General features: G+C 40.9%; 1 protein-coding gene across 1 annotated transcript; it reads right to left on the bottom strand.

Annotated features, from left to right (window-relative positions):
• Positions 1–5,953: 5,953 nt before the first annotated feature.
• LOC143103421 (GTPase IMAP family member 8-like) lies at positions 5,954–13,549 on the bottom strand. The gene is made up of 6 exons (XM_076267203.1): positions 13,474–13,549; positions 10,904–10,975; positions 9,924–10,598; positions 8,635–9,339; positions 7,357–8,055; positions 5,954–6,516 (listed from the first exon to the last, which is right to left on the bottom strand). Exons 2-6 carry the CDS (start codon positions 10,968–10,970, stop codon positions 5,954–5,956), a joined length of 2,709 nt encoding a protein of 902 aa, XP_076123318.1. The 5' UTR covers positions 10,971–10,975; positions 13,474–13,549.
• Positions 13,550–17,028: the final 3,479 nt, after the last annotated feature.

The raw sequence follows: 17,028 nt of genomic DNA, 5'->3' as shown, positions 1-17,028 counted from the left end.
TCATTTATTTTTCGCCATAGACTGCCGTTCAAATTTTTTTGAAAGATACCCAGACAGCAAAATATATTTGGGCCAGATTTGGTCCAGATCTTCATTAGCATTTGGCGCAGATCCTCTAAACGGACCTGCCCCGGGGTCATTTCTTCCAACGGGCCAATACCGGAACAGGTTGTAATTACGGATCAGAGACAGATCTGGGCCAGAACTGGCCCAGTACAGTTAATATTGCCATGGCATTTGGTGCGGATCTGGCCCAGACTCATATTCTACATCTGGGGCTCATCTGGCCCTGGTCTGTGATTCATATTTAAGCTATCAGACAATTAAGACCCACACAATTTGTAATTTTCAAAATAGTTTTTTATTTTAAAAAGGCAAAAGAGAACACTGTGTCCACTAGCCTAAGCTTAGGCCTAGGCCTACAACATAACAGAAACCAATATGTGAAATATAAGGCTTATGTTGATAAACAAACTCCGCTAAACGCACTGAAAGAAAATGTCATGTTAAAGGACAGGTTCGGTATTTTACACTTAAAGCCCTGTTTTCAGATAGTTTATGATTAAATAGAACGTTTAAGATTGAAATTTGGACACATGCTGCTGTCCTGAGAATTTTCGGTTTCTGTGGTAGCGCCCCCCCTCCTCCAGAACGATGCATAGGTGCACTGGAACAATCCTTCCTAAAACGCATTAAACTTTCATTTACAAAGACGTGAAACTCACCGAGTGGTCAGGGGTGTTCGCTGATATGCTCACACAAAAATCGCTGCAAAAGACGCTTTCCTTTAACATAGTCCGTTGCATCTAACCGGCTGATGTCCCGATGATGATGACGACGGCGCTCAGCTGTGTCGGAGGAAGATTACTGGCGTCTGGGGAGCACTGAAAGCACAGAACAGTTGGGCGATCCTGCAGATCAGCAGGTCGGTGGACTTTGACAGCGACAGTTTGTTGTTTCGTGAGAGTTCTTCGACGTTAGCTAGGCTACTCAATCCAGACTGCAGGGCAGGCTGCTATCATGGCAGCTCGCAGGTCAGCAGCAGTTCCTTGGTCGCGGCAGCGGCAGATTTCTCGCAGAGGCTAGTAGCTGTCCTGAGAAATATTTCCGAGCAGACGGTGAATAGCAGCGCCGTTCACGGATGGATGTCAGAGGACCAGGGCAAAAACTAGCCCAATGGACTAACGTTAAAGTTAGGCATCAACCTGCGATTCTTCCTCACTGCTCCTGTGAGACGTACAAAAAGCACACAAAGCAAAGAAACAAAGAGTAAATATTAGATTCAACATCCAAAGATTATTTATTTTATAACAGTTACGTTATAGTATGCCAACAACGCATTGCATCCCAAACCGGATAAACTGGAGGACAGCGACAATTCGTGTGGACCTTCGATAAAAGGCTTTAACGTTTTAGACGTTAGAGATTTTCCACTCTAAATCCATTTTAAACAGGTTTAAAAAACGCTGGCCGTCTAAAGCTAGCTACCTGCAGTGCTACTAGCAGCAAGGCTAGCTACAGACAAATGGCTACGAATTTGCAGCTAACACACAATGGACACGATATTAAGCGATTTTGGTGAATAATAAGCAAAGCTCACCAATTTAGCCTTAAATCTCATGTTCACATAGTTGTGGATGCATGTTTAAAAGAACCTAGACTACAAGCTAACCGTAGCTAGCCTACTACCCAGCTTGTCTGGCACGTTTCAGGTTGTCAGAATTTCAGAGTAAACTAAGTTTGTAAACTTTCATGTTTAATACAGAACAGGCCTAAATATTTAGCAGACTAAAATGACATCAACACCAGTTTACATTTAAAATTATACTTGTATAATGTACTTACCAATAATCACAAAGACGGTGCAGCCTGTCTTCCACTCTGCATAATCACATAACGTAGTTGCAGTTGCAGGTTTATGTGGGGGAAAAGTGTTCCGTTAGTTGTGGCGCGTCAGGTCTGCGCAGCTCGTGAGGATCTGGCCCACACCCGCCGGGCGGACTCAATTCAGTTGTGGCGCGTCTGGTCTACGAAGCTGCCCCGGATAGGCGCCGCACCCGCTGGATGGACTGTCACAGTCAGAAGCTACAGACAAGTCTGGCGCAAAGTTGGTGCAGATCTGCATAGTGAGTGCGACTGCTGCGCGAATCTGCCGATTCAAAAACGGATCTGGCACAGATGTAAATGCTGTCTGGGTAGGTCCCATGGAGGCAAACGGAAGGGGCGGGACTTTACCACTCTATATGGTTAACCTTACTTTTCTTGCAAAAAAGACCAGGCGCGACACAAAATTACTGGATCCCGGACTGATGGATGTAACGTTAAATCCTTGCAGTGAAGTGCAGCCCCTTAGCAGTCAGATAATGGTGCGCAGCCAATGGGATTTTTACATGCGCAGCTTTGTGATTTAGTGTTGTCTAACATTTCCTATGTTTCATGGACTGTAACGGTAGGCTATGTGTTTATTTAGTCATATTAATACAGAATTAACTTTGATGAAATTATAATCAGACACTTCAACCCCCCCCCCCCAAAAAGAAAAACGTATCGGATCTGCACGATTCACACAAGTCCCCCAGACAGCCGTGAAAAAGGCGGCATCCGCCAAAAGGCGCGCCGTTTGCATCCCTGATTGGTAGATTGACATTGGCGACCACAGCGTTCGCCTGAACCACTAAGACTTAATAAAACTAATATTTCAAGTTTCTGCGTCACGAACGTCAGTGGCATATCGCTTAAAATAAATGTATCCTACTGAATAGTAAAAAAACAAGTAGTCCATCTCTCGTTTTTTTAAAATTGAACAGATACGCGGCTTCGGCCCACCGCCTATTTGTTTCATAAACGAACTACAAAAAAGCCACGTGACTACCCTTCGGCGTTACTCACGGTAGCATGGTTTATTTATTAGCCTGGTTAGCATTGCCACTTAACACTTACTGCCAGCTCTTCATGTGAGTAGAAGCACAACACCAGTTATCCTGACATAAAGTTTATCACCACGCGGTTTACATCACCTTCCGTTATTACAAAAATATGTAAGCCAGTTAAGCAAATTGCCATATTGATCAGTTAGAGATTCATGGTGCATTCAGAGCACCTCGGAATGACAAGGACCGCCCCCATGGCTACTTTGTTTTTCCGACAGCAAGTGTTCATGTGCTTTGCCATCGGAATGTGTGACAAACACGGATGCCACAACAAAGGTTAAAACATACACTCACTAGTCCTAAACAAACAACTGTATTTGCTTAAAATATAGTGTAAGATGCTCGTGAAAGAATGATATGCAGCTTTCAAGTGACAAAAACGGCAAATTCCCAAGTTCACATTAAAACTATTGGACATGAAAGGCCACATGGACTACAAACGAACTACAACGTGACGACAAAAGTGATGACGAGCCCCTATCTGGGCAACTCTGTTAGCAAAATCTAGCCCCAGTTTCCGACCTCTGACTCACACATTAAGTGACGTGAATGACGCGGAATGATGATGTTTTCACTCGGAGAAAGGTATATACGAATCCGGCGAGCGTTCTGTGGAGGCTGCCATCTTGTGGCGACGCCATTACTGGTATGTTAAAGAACCTCCGTGATAACGCACCCTCAATGACAGCTACGGCCAGGCAGTATGGCTTGTTGGATTGATGATGTTAGACAGTGGCCTCCGGTCACAGATGAAGGTACAAGCGATCTTACAGATTATTTATGAAAATAGCTTAGAGTAGAGAATGAGGAAATAAAGACATAATTGGGACTAGGTTGATATTATATCTACTTAACTACTTTAGCTAGCTAACGTTAGCAATAACTATGCTAGCTAGGCTAGCTAACGAGGAAACTATACAAATATCTGTCCATTTGGCATGTTTTCCCACTCGACATTATAAAAGAAGTAGTGAGACAGTCGTAAATCACGGGCTGTTATCCCAGTGGACACAACCAATCCAATATGATATGTAAACAAACCTCCGTGATAACGCGCCCTCAATGACAGCTACAGCCAGGCAGTATCGCTTGTTGGGTTGATGATGTTAGACAGTGGCCTCCGGTCACAGATGAAGGTACAAGCGATCTTACAGATTATTTATGAAAATAGCTTAGAGTAGAGAATGAGGGAATACATAATTTGGACTAGGTTGATATTATATCTACTTAACTACTGTAGCTCTAACGTCAGCAATAACTATGCTAGCTAGGCTAGCTAACGAGGAAACTATAAAAATATTTGTCCATTTGGCAACAATAAATAAATGAATGGATATTAAATAAACGAATTCATGTTATTCATTTGTGACCATTGTTTATATAATTTTCACATTTCAAAAGGAAAGGGTAAGTTACAGCTAACTGCTATCTGTGCAAACCGTATGGTAACGTTAGGCTACCAGACAGGGGCAGTCTTATTTTGTGTATCTCACATTTTTCTTTTGTTCCAACTGGTAATTGTATTGCTGCTATTGGAACAATTGAAAACAGAACATGTTTTCCCACTCGACATTATAAAAGAAGTAGTGAGACAGTCGTAAATCGGGGGCTGTTATCCCAGTGGACGCAACGAATCCAATAGGAGGCACTGGCGCAATGCTACCCAGCAACAGTTCAGTAATGGCGCCCGCTTACTTCCGGTAGTTTCGCCGGATTCGTGTATTTCCGAAGCCCATGAACGCTAGGTAAGCGCCCAAACCTGTGACGTCACATGCAACTGTAGTTTGTTATCACCATGTTACGACAAAAACTCAAAACAATTCAACTGATCCTAAAAATAAGGTATGACCACTTGAAGCAATAGAGGTGACCCCAGTGCCTAACATATGGAAGGCATTAAATTAAGATCCCAATGTGCACCGAGATATATTTTTTCTAAAAGAAAATCCCATCCCCTCCGTTGAACTCTAGGAACGCAACCACTAGATGGCGATGAGATTACTTTCCCTCCCTATGTTCGTGGAGTGTGACGTACTGCACAAGCAGAGGTCAAGTGTGCAGGACCAGAGGGGTGTTTGGGACGTTCTGGTTATTTATGATGTGTATAAGGTTATGAAATGATACAATAGGATTGCCTTGCTATGAAACAGTGGGTTTTATGGTATGGAATGTATTATTGGATATTTATATAGGAGAATATGCGTTTTGTTACTTGATTGATTGATTGATTGTGCATCGGCAGAGTTAAATTCTCTGGTGAGCCTATGATTGAGAGCAGGAGGTAGAATGGTCTGAGGTGAGCAAGTGATTGCCCCTGCTTATAGGCCAACACTCGTTTTGTGATTTTTAGCAGTTTGCCCTATGATTGAAAAGGGTTGTCAAAGTTAATTTTTAATATATTTTGGAAGCTCATTGATTGATTTGAGATTATTGTTTGGAGTTTGGTTTTTTTCTTTTCTTTTCCGATTTCTCCATACTGGTACGCATGCTCAGCCGCAAAGGTGGAAATAAAACCTGGCTATTTTTGAGAAACATCACCACTGTCTCCTATTTCCATCTCCGCAACGCCATCCCGATCACATGTAAACATGTCTTTCATTTTCACGGGGACTTAAGCCCCGGAACACAGAACTACTGTATAGTCCACATCCTAGATGGTTAGTGGGAACGCCACATGTGTTTACATGTCTTGCACATGATATCAAAATGAATTTGAAGATAAAACCAAAAATAACAGGCTGATAAAAACTAGCCTATCAAGTGTAAAGCAAATGCACAGTGTTACTTAAATTCCACTAACTTTACTACTATTTAAGCAATAAGCCCCTTGAAGCCATTTTATATAGTGAATATAGCACAGCTGATGGGTGTTTCATAAGCTAGAGATGAAGATTGTTAAATACTCACGCTTCAGTGACTGGGGGTGTCGTCTTTGCTTCTCCACCTTCATCAGTCTCTCTGTTGCTCTCTCTTCTTCTTTCTCCCTCCTCTCCTTCACTTCCTCCAGTCTCTTTCTGTCCATCTCATAGTGAAGACCCCCGTTCACAGCAATAATTTCCTCCATCATGTGTTCTGTCACTTGTGTCCTCATTGTTGAGAACATGATATCTGTTCCCACATTTCTCTACCAGATATCTGAGGTGTTCTTCACTCTCAATGTACTGCTCAATGGTTGTGTTTCCCAGCCAGTCTCCACGGGTAAACAGCACCATGGTGTGACTCCAGACACTGAGAAACTCAAGATGTTCTTGGATGTTTCTAATGTCATCCTGCGTGATAGAATGAGCTACTTGTACAAGTAATAAGAGAATGTGAGGTCCTGGAGGACACAGAGACACACTGAGCACAATCTCCTGTTTAGTGAGCTCACAGGACATTTTCAGATTCTCATTCTTCCACCATCCCGGAGCCTCGACTACAGTGAGCTGTCTGCCTGCTACTTCTCCCTGTCTCTTCACACACTGTGCTGTTCTTCTCTTCAGGTCAAACTCATCTCTTCCCAGGATGGTGTTTCCTGATGAACTCTTCCCAGCATTTCTGTATCCCAGCAGCACAACTCTGAACTCTGACCGCAGGGATGAATTCCCTGCAGAAAAGAATATATAAATATATTTGACATTATATGACCATGTTATCTTAAGAACTTTGTGGACTTTAAGCAGCAGTCAGGAGTTATGGTTTAAATCTAGTGCGCATGTTGTGTGTGATGTCTGTATGCTACTGACACCTTGAATTTCCCCTTGGGGATCAATAAAGTATCTATCTATCTATCTATCTATCTAAACACCACGTACAGCCCCACTGGCACTGCTAAATGTTGGTGCATCTTTGGAGATACAGCTGACAATGGCCTGATGTGTTAACTTTTCTTTTCTCTCGAGACTTACACCCCGGAACACAGAACTATAGTGCACATCCTGGATGGTTAGTGGGAACGGCACATGTGTTTACCACATGAGAAGCACATGATATCAAAATGAAATGTTGGTGCATCTTTGGAGATACAGCTGACAATGTCCTGATGTGTAAACTTTTCTTTCATTTTCACGGGGACTTACGCCCCGGAACACAGAACTATAGTGCATATCCTGGGTATATAGTGGGAACGGCACATGTGATTACATGTGATGCACATGATATTAAAATGAATTTGAAGATAAAACCAAAAATAACAGGCAGATAAAAACTAGTCAATCAAGTGTAAAGCAAATGCAGTGTTGCTTCAATTTCATTAACTTTACTATTTTAATGATTTCTTCCATGGCCATAAGAATTAATATTATGATATTGATTTAATGTTTCATAAGCTAGAGATGAAGATTCTTGAATGTTTATTTTTGTTGATTATTATTGTTGTTGTTTTTGTATTTTATGAAAAAGCTCAGTTTTTTTTAGTACAAAACACAGAAAATACAATACAACTCACGCTTCAGCGACTGCAGGTGTTGTCTTTGCTTCTCCACCTTCATCAGTCTCTCTGTTGCTCTCTCTTCTTCTTTCTCCCTCCTCTCCTTTACTTCCTCCAGTCTCTTTCTGTCCATCTCAAAGTGACAGTTTTTGTTTCCTGCTAGCATCTCTTCTACCTTCTCCAGCAGCCCTGTGACCTGATCTCCTGTCCTATTCTTATTGTTAATGACATGATATCTGTTCCCACATTTTTCTACTAGAGACTGCAGGGCCTCTTCACTCTCAATGTACTGCTCAATGGTTGTGTCTCCCAGCCAGTCCCCAAAGGTAAACAGCACCATAGTGTGACTCCAGACAACTCCACCGAGCAACTCCAGGTGTTCCTGAATATTTATTCTTTTTTTAATTGGAAAAGAGGCATCAATATCTATGACAAGTAGGACAGCATGTGGTCCTGGAGGACACAGAGGCACACTGAGCACTATATCCTGTTTAGTGAGCTCAGGAGTGTTTATGAGGTTGCCAAATCTATACCATCCTGGAGCCTCGACTAGAGTGACCTGTCTACCTGCTACTTCTCCCTGTCTCTTCACACACTGAGGTGTTCTCTTCAGTTCAAACTCCTCTCTGCCCAGGATGGTGTTTCCTGATGAACTCTTCCCAGCATTTGTGTACCCCAGCAGCACAACCCTTAATTGTGATATGAGAGTTGATTCTTCTGTAACATACAATAGATCAGATTGGATAAGATTCAACTATATTGCCACTGCACAAGTACCAGTAGAAGGATACAAAACAGAAAACACATTTGTTAATTTATTTGCAGTATGAAAGGGGCTGTAAGCGATAAAGAGGTGTACTTCACAAAACCTTGATAATGGACAGAGGTATAAAAGTCCAGCTTCAGAAAGTAAAAGTCCTGCCACATAGCAAAACTCTTAACCCAGGTAGATCAGATAATTAGTGAAATCACATGTGTTTTAGTGCTCAGGTAGAAGCAATACGTGGTAGGCCTTTTAGTTTCTGAAGCCGGACTTTTACACCTCTGATAACGGATAAAGCTGGGATTGTTTGCTTATAATTTAGCCTTGACTTGATGAGCAAAGGCACATAAGTTACCATGGGGATGTTGGCATGGCCACTTACAATACCTTAAAAATGCCGTTGTGTGACTACTATAGCCATATAATTGTGTTCTTTTTTTTTAAGCTTTAACTCAATTATTGCACTATTCAATATAATATGTGCATACTTTTTATCCTCCATTACAAAGCAGATCAGACACAAGCCAACTCACGTTTCAGTGACTGAAGGTGTCGTCTTTTCTTTTTCACAGTCATCATTCTCTCTTTTGCTCTCTCATCCTCTTTCCTCATCCTTTCTTGTATTTCCTCCAGTCGCTTGCTGTCCATCTCATAGTGGCAGCTACTGTTACCTGCAACCATTTCCTCAATCTTCTCAAGGAGATCTGTGATTTGACTGACATCAGTCCTGTTTTCATTTTTAAGAACATGATATCTGTTGCAACATTTCTCAACTAGCCAATGAAGGCTCTCTCCTTCACTCTCAATGTACTGCTCAATGGTTGTGTCTCCCAGCCAGTCTCCATGGGTGAACAGCACGATGGTGTGACTCCAGACTTTCTCACTAAGAAGGTCCAAGTGTTGCTGGACTGATCTTCTCTGTATTTCAGTAAATGATATGTCTGCTCGTGTGACCAACAGGAACACATGGGGTCCCTGGTGACACAAAGCTGGATTAAGCTGAATAGCTCTTTTGGTCATTTCAGGACTACTCTCAACCTGATAATGACTGTGCCATCCTGGAGCCTCCACCACAGTGACCTGTCTGCCTGCTACTTCTCCCTGTCTCTTCACACAAACAGCAGATCTCTGTCCAGGCTGAAACTCTTCTCTGCCCAGGATGGTGTTTCCTGATGAACTCTTCCCAGCACCATTAAATCCCAGCAGCACAATTTTCAGATCTGGAAGCAGTGCACCTCCTGCAGGAGTAAATGGAGAACTTGAGCTGATGTGTGTGTGTGTGTGTGTGTGTGTGTGTGTGTGTGTGTGTGTGTGTGTGTGTGTGTGTGTGTGTGTGTGTGTGTGCTTAAATGTGTGTGTGTGTGTGTGTGTGTGTGTGTGTGTGTGTGAGTGTGATTTAAATTACACAACCTGCAGGTCACAAGAGGTCTTTCATTGTAACATAGGGATGTATTTGGGAGAAGACTGGTGGCACCTGTGTATGGTTTATCATAAAGACTCCAACTTTCCATGTCTGTACAGAATATGAATTTTTCCTAATAAGATTGTTTCTGTATGTGTGTGTGTGTGTGTGCGCGCATCTGTGTTTACGTCTGATTTACACCTTTGTATCTGTAGAAAGGTTTCTGGAAGTGTTTTGCTGTACACTTCATCTAAATAGGTCTGTTCAAAGTAATCTTGAATGATCTAGTCACACAAAAATCTAACAATTTGGAAAAGTTATGATGTACATTCTTTGGACAATCTGAATATTTCCTTTGACTAATGAGTTTAGCAGCACAGACTCATTACTACAATTTATTTGATACATAATTTCACTCACCCAGTCTCCGGATTTTCATTCTTCTCTCCTCTGCTCTCTTCTCTTCTTCGCTCCGCTTCTCTTCAACCTTTTGCAATATCTCAACATTTATTTCATAGTGCAGTCTACTGTTTCCTGCCACCATTTCTTCTATCTTCTCCAGCAGTTCTGTGACTTGTGTATTATCCTTGCTCTTGATGTTGAGGACATGGTATCTGTTCCCACATCTCTCTACAAGCTGCTGGAGCATTTTCCCTTTAATCTCAAAGGCTTTCTCTTCTGCAGGAGTCTCCTGAATGAACAGAACTAGAGAGTGTTTCCAGGCTCCATGGCCCAGAAGACTCAGGTGGTTTGATGTGGCATTTCTCTCTGCCTCTGTGAAGGTCATGTTCTCATGGATGACCAACAGAAAGGCATGAGGTCCTGGAGGACACAGAGTCACACTGAGAACAATCTCCTGTTTCAGGAGGTTAGGAGAATCCTCATAAAAATGTTCACTATATTTCATCCATCCTGGAGTGTCCACCACAGTGACCTGTCTCCCTGCTACCTCTCCCTGTCTCTTCACACACTGCAGTGTTCTCACATCAGGGTCAAACTCCTCTCTGCCCAGGATGGTGTTTCCTGCTGAACTCTTCCCAGCTTCACTGTTCCCCAGCAGCACAATCCTCACGTCTGAGAGATTGGGGATATCACCTGGTCATGAGACAACACAGGGAGACAACACACACACACACACACACACACACACACACACACACACACACAAGCTTTCAGAAAATGCTTGAGCTCCCCAGACATATTTGAAAAATAGTAATGCAATAAAAATATATTCACTGCTGTGAATTCATGAATAGTTGATTCAACTATTCATGACACAGAAAAATAACTTGAAATATTTACACACACTTTCCATTAGCGTATCAGAGTGATGGACATATTCCATTAGGGTATCAGAGTGATGGACATGTTCCATTAGGGTATCAGAATGATGGACTCACCAGTAGATGATCCCCCTGCAGCCATCTCTTCAGTTCTACTCAGATTACTCAGATGTTCTGACTGCATTCACACTGAAAGAGGACAACATGGCAGTATAATGGTGTTTAATAGTTATGGGTAGCATTTGTCACAACCAGCATTCAAAATGGCAAATTCAAAAGTGGTGTCTCTCCCACCCCATACTGCCCTCCCTCATAGCTGCAGACAGGTTGCACTAAATATTTTACACTTATTAATTTATCAGACTTACAAAAAATGAGTAATAACATTCAAGCTACAATGTAGAGGAGACCTTAGGTAGGAATTAATACGGCATCATTGATTACCATTACTAGAGGATGAGAGTGCAGACGTTATGATTACTTATCAAAGAGCAGTAGAAGGAAACAGTGGTAGAAGAAGAAGGAAGTATCACCCAACTACAGAAAGCATACTTTCTTATATTGCTAGAAATTGTGAGTTTACCAGAAAAGCACATTGGTAAGTCTCTTTGTAGTTTACTAACAACAATACCAACTAGATTGTTTTTATATTCATATAAGATTAATAACATTTGGTTAGATAAGCAGTTTTTGCAGTGTTTATATTTTACAACCCCTAATCAGAAAAAGTTGGGACGTTGTATAAAATGCAAATAAAAACAGAATTTGATAATATACAAGTCTTGTAAACCCATATTTAGCAGCAAGAAATGACACAGACAACATATAAAATGTTGAAAATGAAAATGTGAACTATTTCATGCAAAATATATGTAGATTTTTAATTGGATGCCAGCAACATGTTTCAAAAAAAAGTTGGGACAGGGAATGTTTACCACTGTGCTATCTATTATTTATATACCTCATTTAATTCTGTAAATGTTTAGGAACTGAGGAGACCAGTTGCTAGAGTTTTAAGATTGAAATGTTGTCCCAGTACTCCCCGATATAGGATTTCAGTTGCTCAACAATATGGAGTATTCTTAGTCGTGTTTTTCATTCCATTATGCAGCTAATTTGACAAATCTGGACTGCAGACAGGCCACTTTAGCACCTGGACTCTTTCTCGATGGAGAAATACTGTTTAAATATGTGCAGAATTAATTTTTCCATTTTTTCTTGAAATAGTCAAGGTCGTCCCTGGCAAAACATTGCCTGGATGTTGCTCACAACCTGTATCCATCATTCAGAATTGATTGTGCTTTGCCAAATGTGCAAGATGCCATCCACACCGTCATAGATGTTGGGTTTTGAACTGAGCACTAAAACAAGTTAGATAGGTTGGATACTTGGATAGGCCCTTTTCTCTTTAGCCTAAATGAGTCCATGATTTCCAAAAACAATGGCAAATGAAGTGATTGGTCTAACCACAGGACTTTTTTCCATGTTGCATCAATCCATTTTAGGCCCAGTGGTATTTTCTTTATCATGTCTCAATACAATTTTGGCTGTTTTGGCTGTTACAATTTTGACTGCTGTTTTTGAATTGACTATCAAACTGTGGACATAGACAACAGTTATCAAAGTTTATTTTTCTGAGCCCATACAATGACAGGTCTGGACAGGTCTGGTTTTGGTGTTGATGCAGTGCCATCTGAGGTCCAAAAGACCACGGCCATCCAATTTGTTGTTCAGCTCTTTCCCTTGTTTGCAAAGATTTCTATGGATTCTCTGAATGTTTTAATAATAATATGTCCTGTAGATGATGAATTCCCCAAATACTTCACAATCACATGTTAAAAAGCATTATACATTACATAGTTTCATCATTTGTGCACACAGGTTTACACAGAGTGATGAATACCCCTATATCTTCACTTCTACAAGACTCTGCCTCTCTGGGATGCTCTTTTTCATACCCAATCATTTTGCCAGTTACCCTAATTAGTTGTGTAACATTCCTCCTTTTGTTTTCTTTATCATTACACAACTTTTCCACCATTTTGTTATGTTATCAAATAAAATCATAACAAAAGTGTTTATAATGTGAGGCAAATGCTTGCTTTAAAGATGTGTTTATTACATTTTGAATGTTGTGTGTCATTTTGCTGGAGATTTGCATTGCAATAGTTTTTAAAAAAATGTGTGTAAACTAAGTTGAAAATGTGCAAACTGTGTGAAAAAAACTGCAATACAAAATGTTAATTGTACTGTGAATCGAAATGATATCATATCATCATTCTACTATTTGTGTACCTTTATTAAGAACTAGGAATGCGTTTTGACTTCAGCCAAATCGATGTTTCCTGATTGAAGGCGTTAACTTTTGTATGTCTTCCTGCTTGAATTAATAGCTGTTGATTGCTTATGCTTATATTGCTTCATGTTTGTACTAGCACTGTGACGTTTTACTGTCTATGGTAGCCTATTAGCACTGTGACGTTTTACTTATTAGCACTGTGATGTTTTACTGTCTATAGTAGCCTATTAGCATGTTGATGTTTTTTTGACCATCATTTTTTTTTTTTAAACTCTATTGACTCATCCTTCCAACCTTTGGTAACTCTAATTCTAAAATAGCCTAATGTACTTGTCAGTGATATAGTGTAGCCTTCACACCATAGCCTATATAAAATAGCTTATCTTACCTTCACTTTATCATACATTCCTCAGAGTTTCTAATTCCAAAGAAGCGTTAAAAAAGTCTCACATACACCAGAGTAGCCTACTTCTGTCTGCAGTGCACTTTGTTCCTCTGTTCCAGTAAAGCATGACGCTGGTATCATGTTTTGATTGGACGCATTCTTTACAGTCACATGATGAGTATGGACATGTTCTGTATCTGCCCTGAACCTTTTACTGTCTATGCCCTGAACCCCCACATGTCTCAATCACACATTCCTTCCTCAAATACATTCAAATACACACGCACAGGCCAATTCCAATGCTGCAAAACCGGAAGCAGCTAGCCTAGCTTTGTTTAAAAAAAAAAAAAAAATGTGCATATTGAGTAGGCTAGCACTACACGTAAAGGTAAGGATGAAATGCAAACTTTTCAAGTTTTTTTTCTGCCTGATAAAATATAGACAGCAAAGCATTTCCTTACAGTCTATGTATCATTAGTTCATTTGAAAAAATGACTTGTCATTTCATTATTTGTTTATGAATGTGATACAAACAAACAAATAACGAATTATAAGCTACACGGACCCCCTTACCAATAAGTAAAACTTGCTCCACTTCAAACGGAAGGCTGGCATACGCGGCCGGCGATGCTACAGTCAAATGTGACGGTGGAAAACTCAGGGCTCTCAAGTTTTGAGGACAGTCAAAGTTTTGAGGAGTCCGTCAAAGGTTGCGGGAATCGGGGTGTTCATTACTAATATTATTATTAGTGTTTTGTTGCTGTTATTAATATGCCTTCAGATGTTCCAGCCCCTTGTCGTTTACCCCCCCCCCCTCCAATATTGTAAATCATATTTACACATCAGATTGTTATGTAGCATAGCCATATTATATATAATTTGAAAGGTTGAACTCTTGGGAATCCATACATGACAATCTTTTTATATGTAAATATGTGTAGTGCTTTACATTGTCAGATTAGTCTTACCGTATGTGTGTGAGTTTTGGAGTTTGGTGTGTGTGGGTAGGGTTCTTGAGAGGGGGGGGGGGGGTATGAACATGATATACAGCAATTAAATTTAAGTATAAGTATACTTAACCCTCCACCTTTGGTGCTTCCCTACCTTCTAGATGCAGTGTATAGGCTATCCTTAGCAATATGATAGAAATAGCTATTGGGTCTTGAAATATTCACAAGAATCCATATGGAATACTCATGTTATTTGATCCAATATTAGTTGTATGTATAGTCCATCTTATGCACACCAATTGAATTGAAATACAAATTGTAAAGATTTATATATTTGTGTAATTATTCCATATTTAGAGTCATTCCATATCAGAACCCCTGAAGTACAATCAAAATCTAAATGCATGCATGAAATTTCAGAGTGTTCCTGTACCTTGCATTTGAGGCCAATATTATGCTTCTAAGGGGTTCATATGCAATAAGCATTTGATTGTCAGTAAGCATTTGGATAACCAAAGGTCCTATGGGGAGTTTCCATAGGGCATTTTACAAAACACATACCTTGGCATAATGGTCTAAACTCATATTGATCTACTTTTGCACACAGCTTCACAAGACCTGATTCTAGGTCTCGGTAGTCATATCAATTGACCTAGAGGTCTGAAATGTGGTCAGTTCAGAGATGCTTGTTATCCAGAACAAAAACAATATTCTAGCCTCTGTAACTCTGTCAGTACATCACACACAGTTATTCAGATTGTTTTCCAAAAAACTACAGTGTCTCCAAGGAGGTCAGGCATTTTATTATAGGCCAGAGTATGTGGGAGCAATGCCCTTCTACATACATACCAGTAAGTATAATTTATAATTGCTCAGACTTGCAGAAGAAAAGATTTGACACATGGCACTGACAATTGAATAATGGGCCTACCTTTTTCACCACCTTCTCTGTGCAAGCATCCTCTATCCTGGCCTTTTTAGGAGGCTTTCCCCTCAAGACCAATGAGAGGATGCTTAATTGCTTTTTTTACCTGACATTTTTGAAAGACAGATGCAATGAACTCAAGCTTTCTGATAATGAACACAAGGGGAGCTCTAGGGCTAACTAATTCACACAAGCCACACAGGGAGGATTACAAAGATGCTAAACACAGGGGAAATTACACCAGGAGGTTTGCAGGTCACACTGGCTACATCACTGACTGAAAAAACACTTAACACCATTAACATAAGAGAGAAAAAAGCATGTTATGAAATAGTACATTTCAACTGAATTTGCAGACATACATACTCTGGGCCGGATGTACAGAGAAAGCGCTATACCGAGTTTTTCTATGCGCAGAAAGCAAACGCTGTGCTTTGCCATATTGAGGGGGAATTTACTAAGCTGTCACTTCATTACGTACAGTAAACAGTAAACAGCGCTCATCACTGTCCGTCCCCGCAGCAGTGAAGTTGTCATTGTTTGTGTTAAACAAGTTGTGAATTTGTTGTAACATTAAAAGATGACTTATTCTGTGCTCAAAGTGATGCTCGAAGCTCCAGTGGTTTCCTCTGAGGGTGAAAGAAACTTTCGGTAGCAGAATCACGCGTGAACAATTCCAGGATATGCTTTTTTTTTTCATTGGTTGTTGTGTTAAAATCTTACCCAGATACAGTTGTGCTATTTTCTGATTGGCTATTGTGTAGCCACTTTCTTTTTTTAATTGGCTGATGGCAGAATTGTCTGAGAACTCCAGGGAGACGCGCTTCATTCTGGTCGGTTCCATAGTGAGAGCGGCGCAGCCATAGACATTCTGGGCTCTGCAGCATATTAAATATATCATAAATATTTTTTCTGTGTGAGAAATACAATGTGTGACACTTGAGAGCCCTGATTAATCACTACTACACACACATTTTATTACACGCGATCATCCATCGATTCAGTGGAGATACAATGACCAGACAGCTGTTTTCTATTATGACGAATCGCCCTGAAAAAAAAAAACAGAAAGTGGCAGATTAGAGCAATGGGACGGCGATGGCCGCACTTGGGGAGCTTGCCTATGTTCCCACAGCTCTAAGTTCCTAACCCACCTACCCACACCTCAGGCCTATCCCCAACCCCGACCCTAACCCCAACCCCAACCCTAGTCCTAACCTAAGTGAAGCGGCCCATCGGGAATTCTCCCGATTACCCACACACCGGGCCTGACCCTAACCTTAGAAATGTGGGAACATAGGGCTGTGGGAACATAGGGCTGACCCCCGCACTTGCTGTGTGCGTTGCTCCATTCATGTCAATAGATCTTTTATAAAAGAGAAAAAGTAGAATACGAATGTTTTGTGAAATGCGTGTCTGGCGTGACCAGTTTCTACTGAATGACCTTTGACCTCAGTGTAGGCGCCATTCCAAGGGCGGAAGGCCGACTCTGCTTTGACGAGCAGTCTCACTGTTCCTCCTGCATCCGTCCTCCATTTTGTAACCGCCCCATAGCTCATGGTGTCCCATGGAGACTGAGACTGACCACGTGAACTAAAGGACATCAGCATCATTATGGACGTTGGTGTGTCTGTGATGTTCCTACCATCCTACTGAGAACAAAAACCTCTCAAATACCTCTTA

This window comes from Alosa pseudoharengus, unplaced genomic scaffold, assembly GCF_046254945.1.
Source record: "Alosa pseudoharengus isolate Yale_2024_CS ecotype anadromous, Long Island Sound unplaced genomic scaffold, YU_APseudo_1.1 YU_APseudo_1.1_scf_40, whole genome shotgun sequence".
Lineage (NCBI taxonomy): Eukaryota > Metazoa > Chordata > Actinopteri > Clupeiformes > Clupeidae > Alosa > Alosa pseudoharengus.
This window is presented reverse-complemented; position numbering and strand designations above follow the sequence as displayed.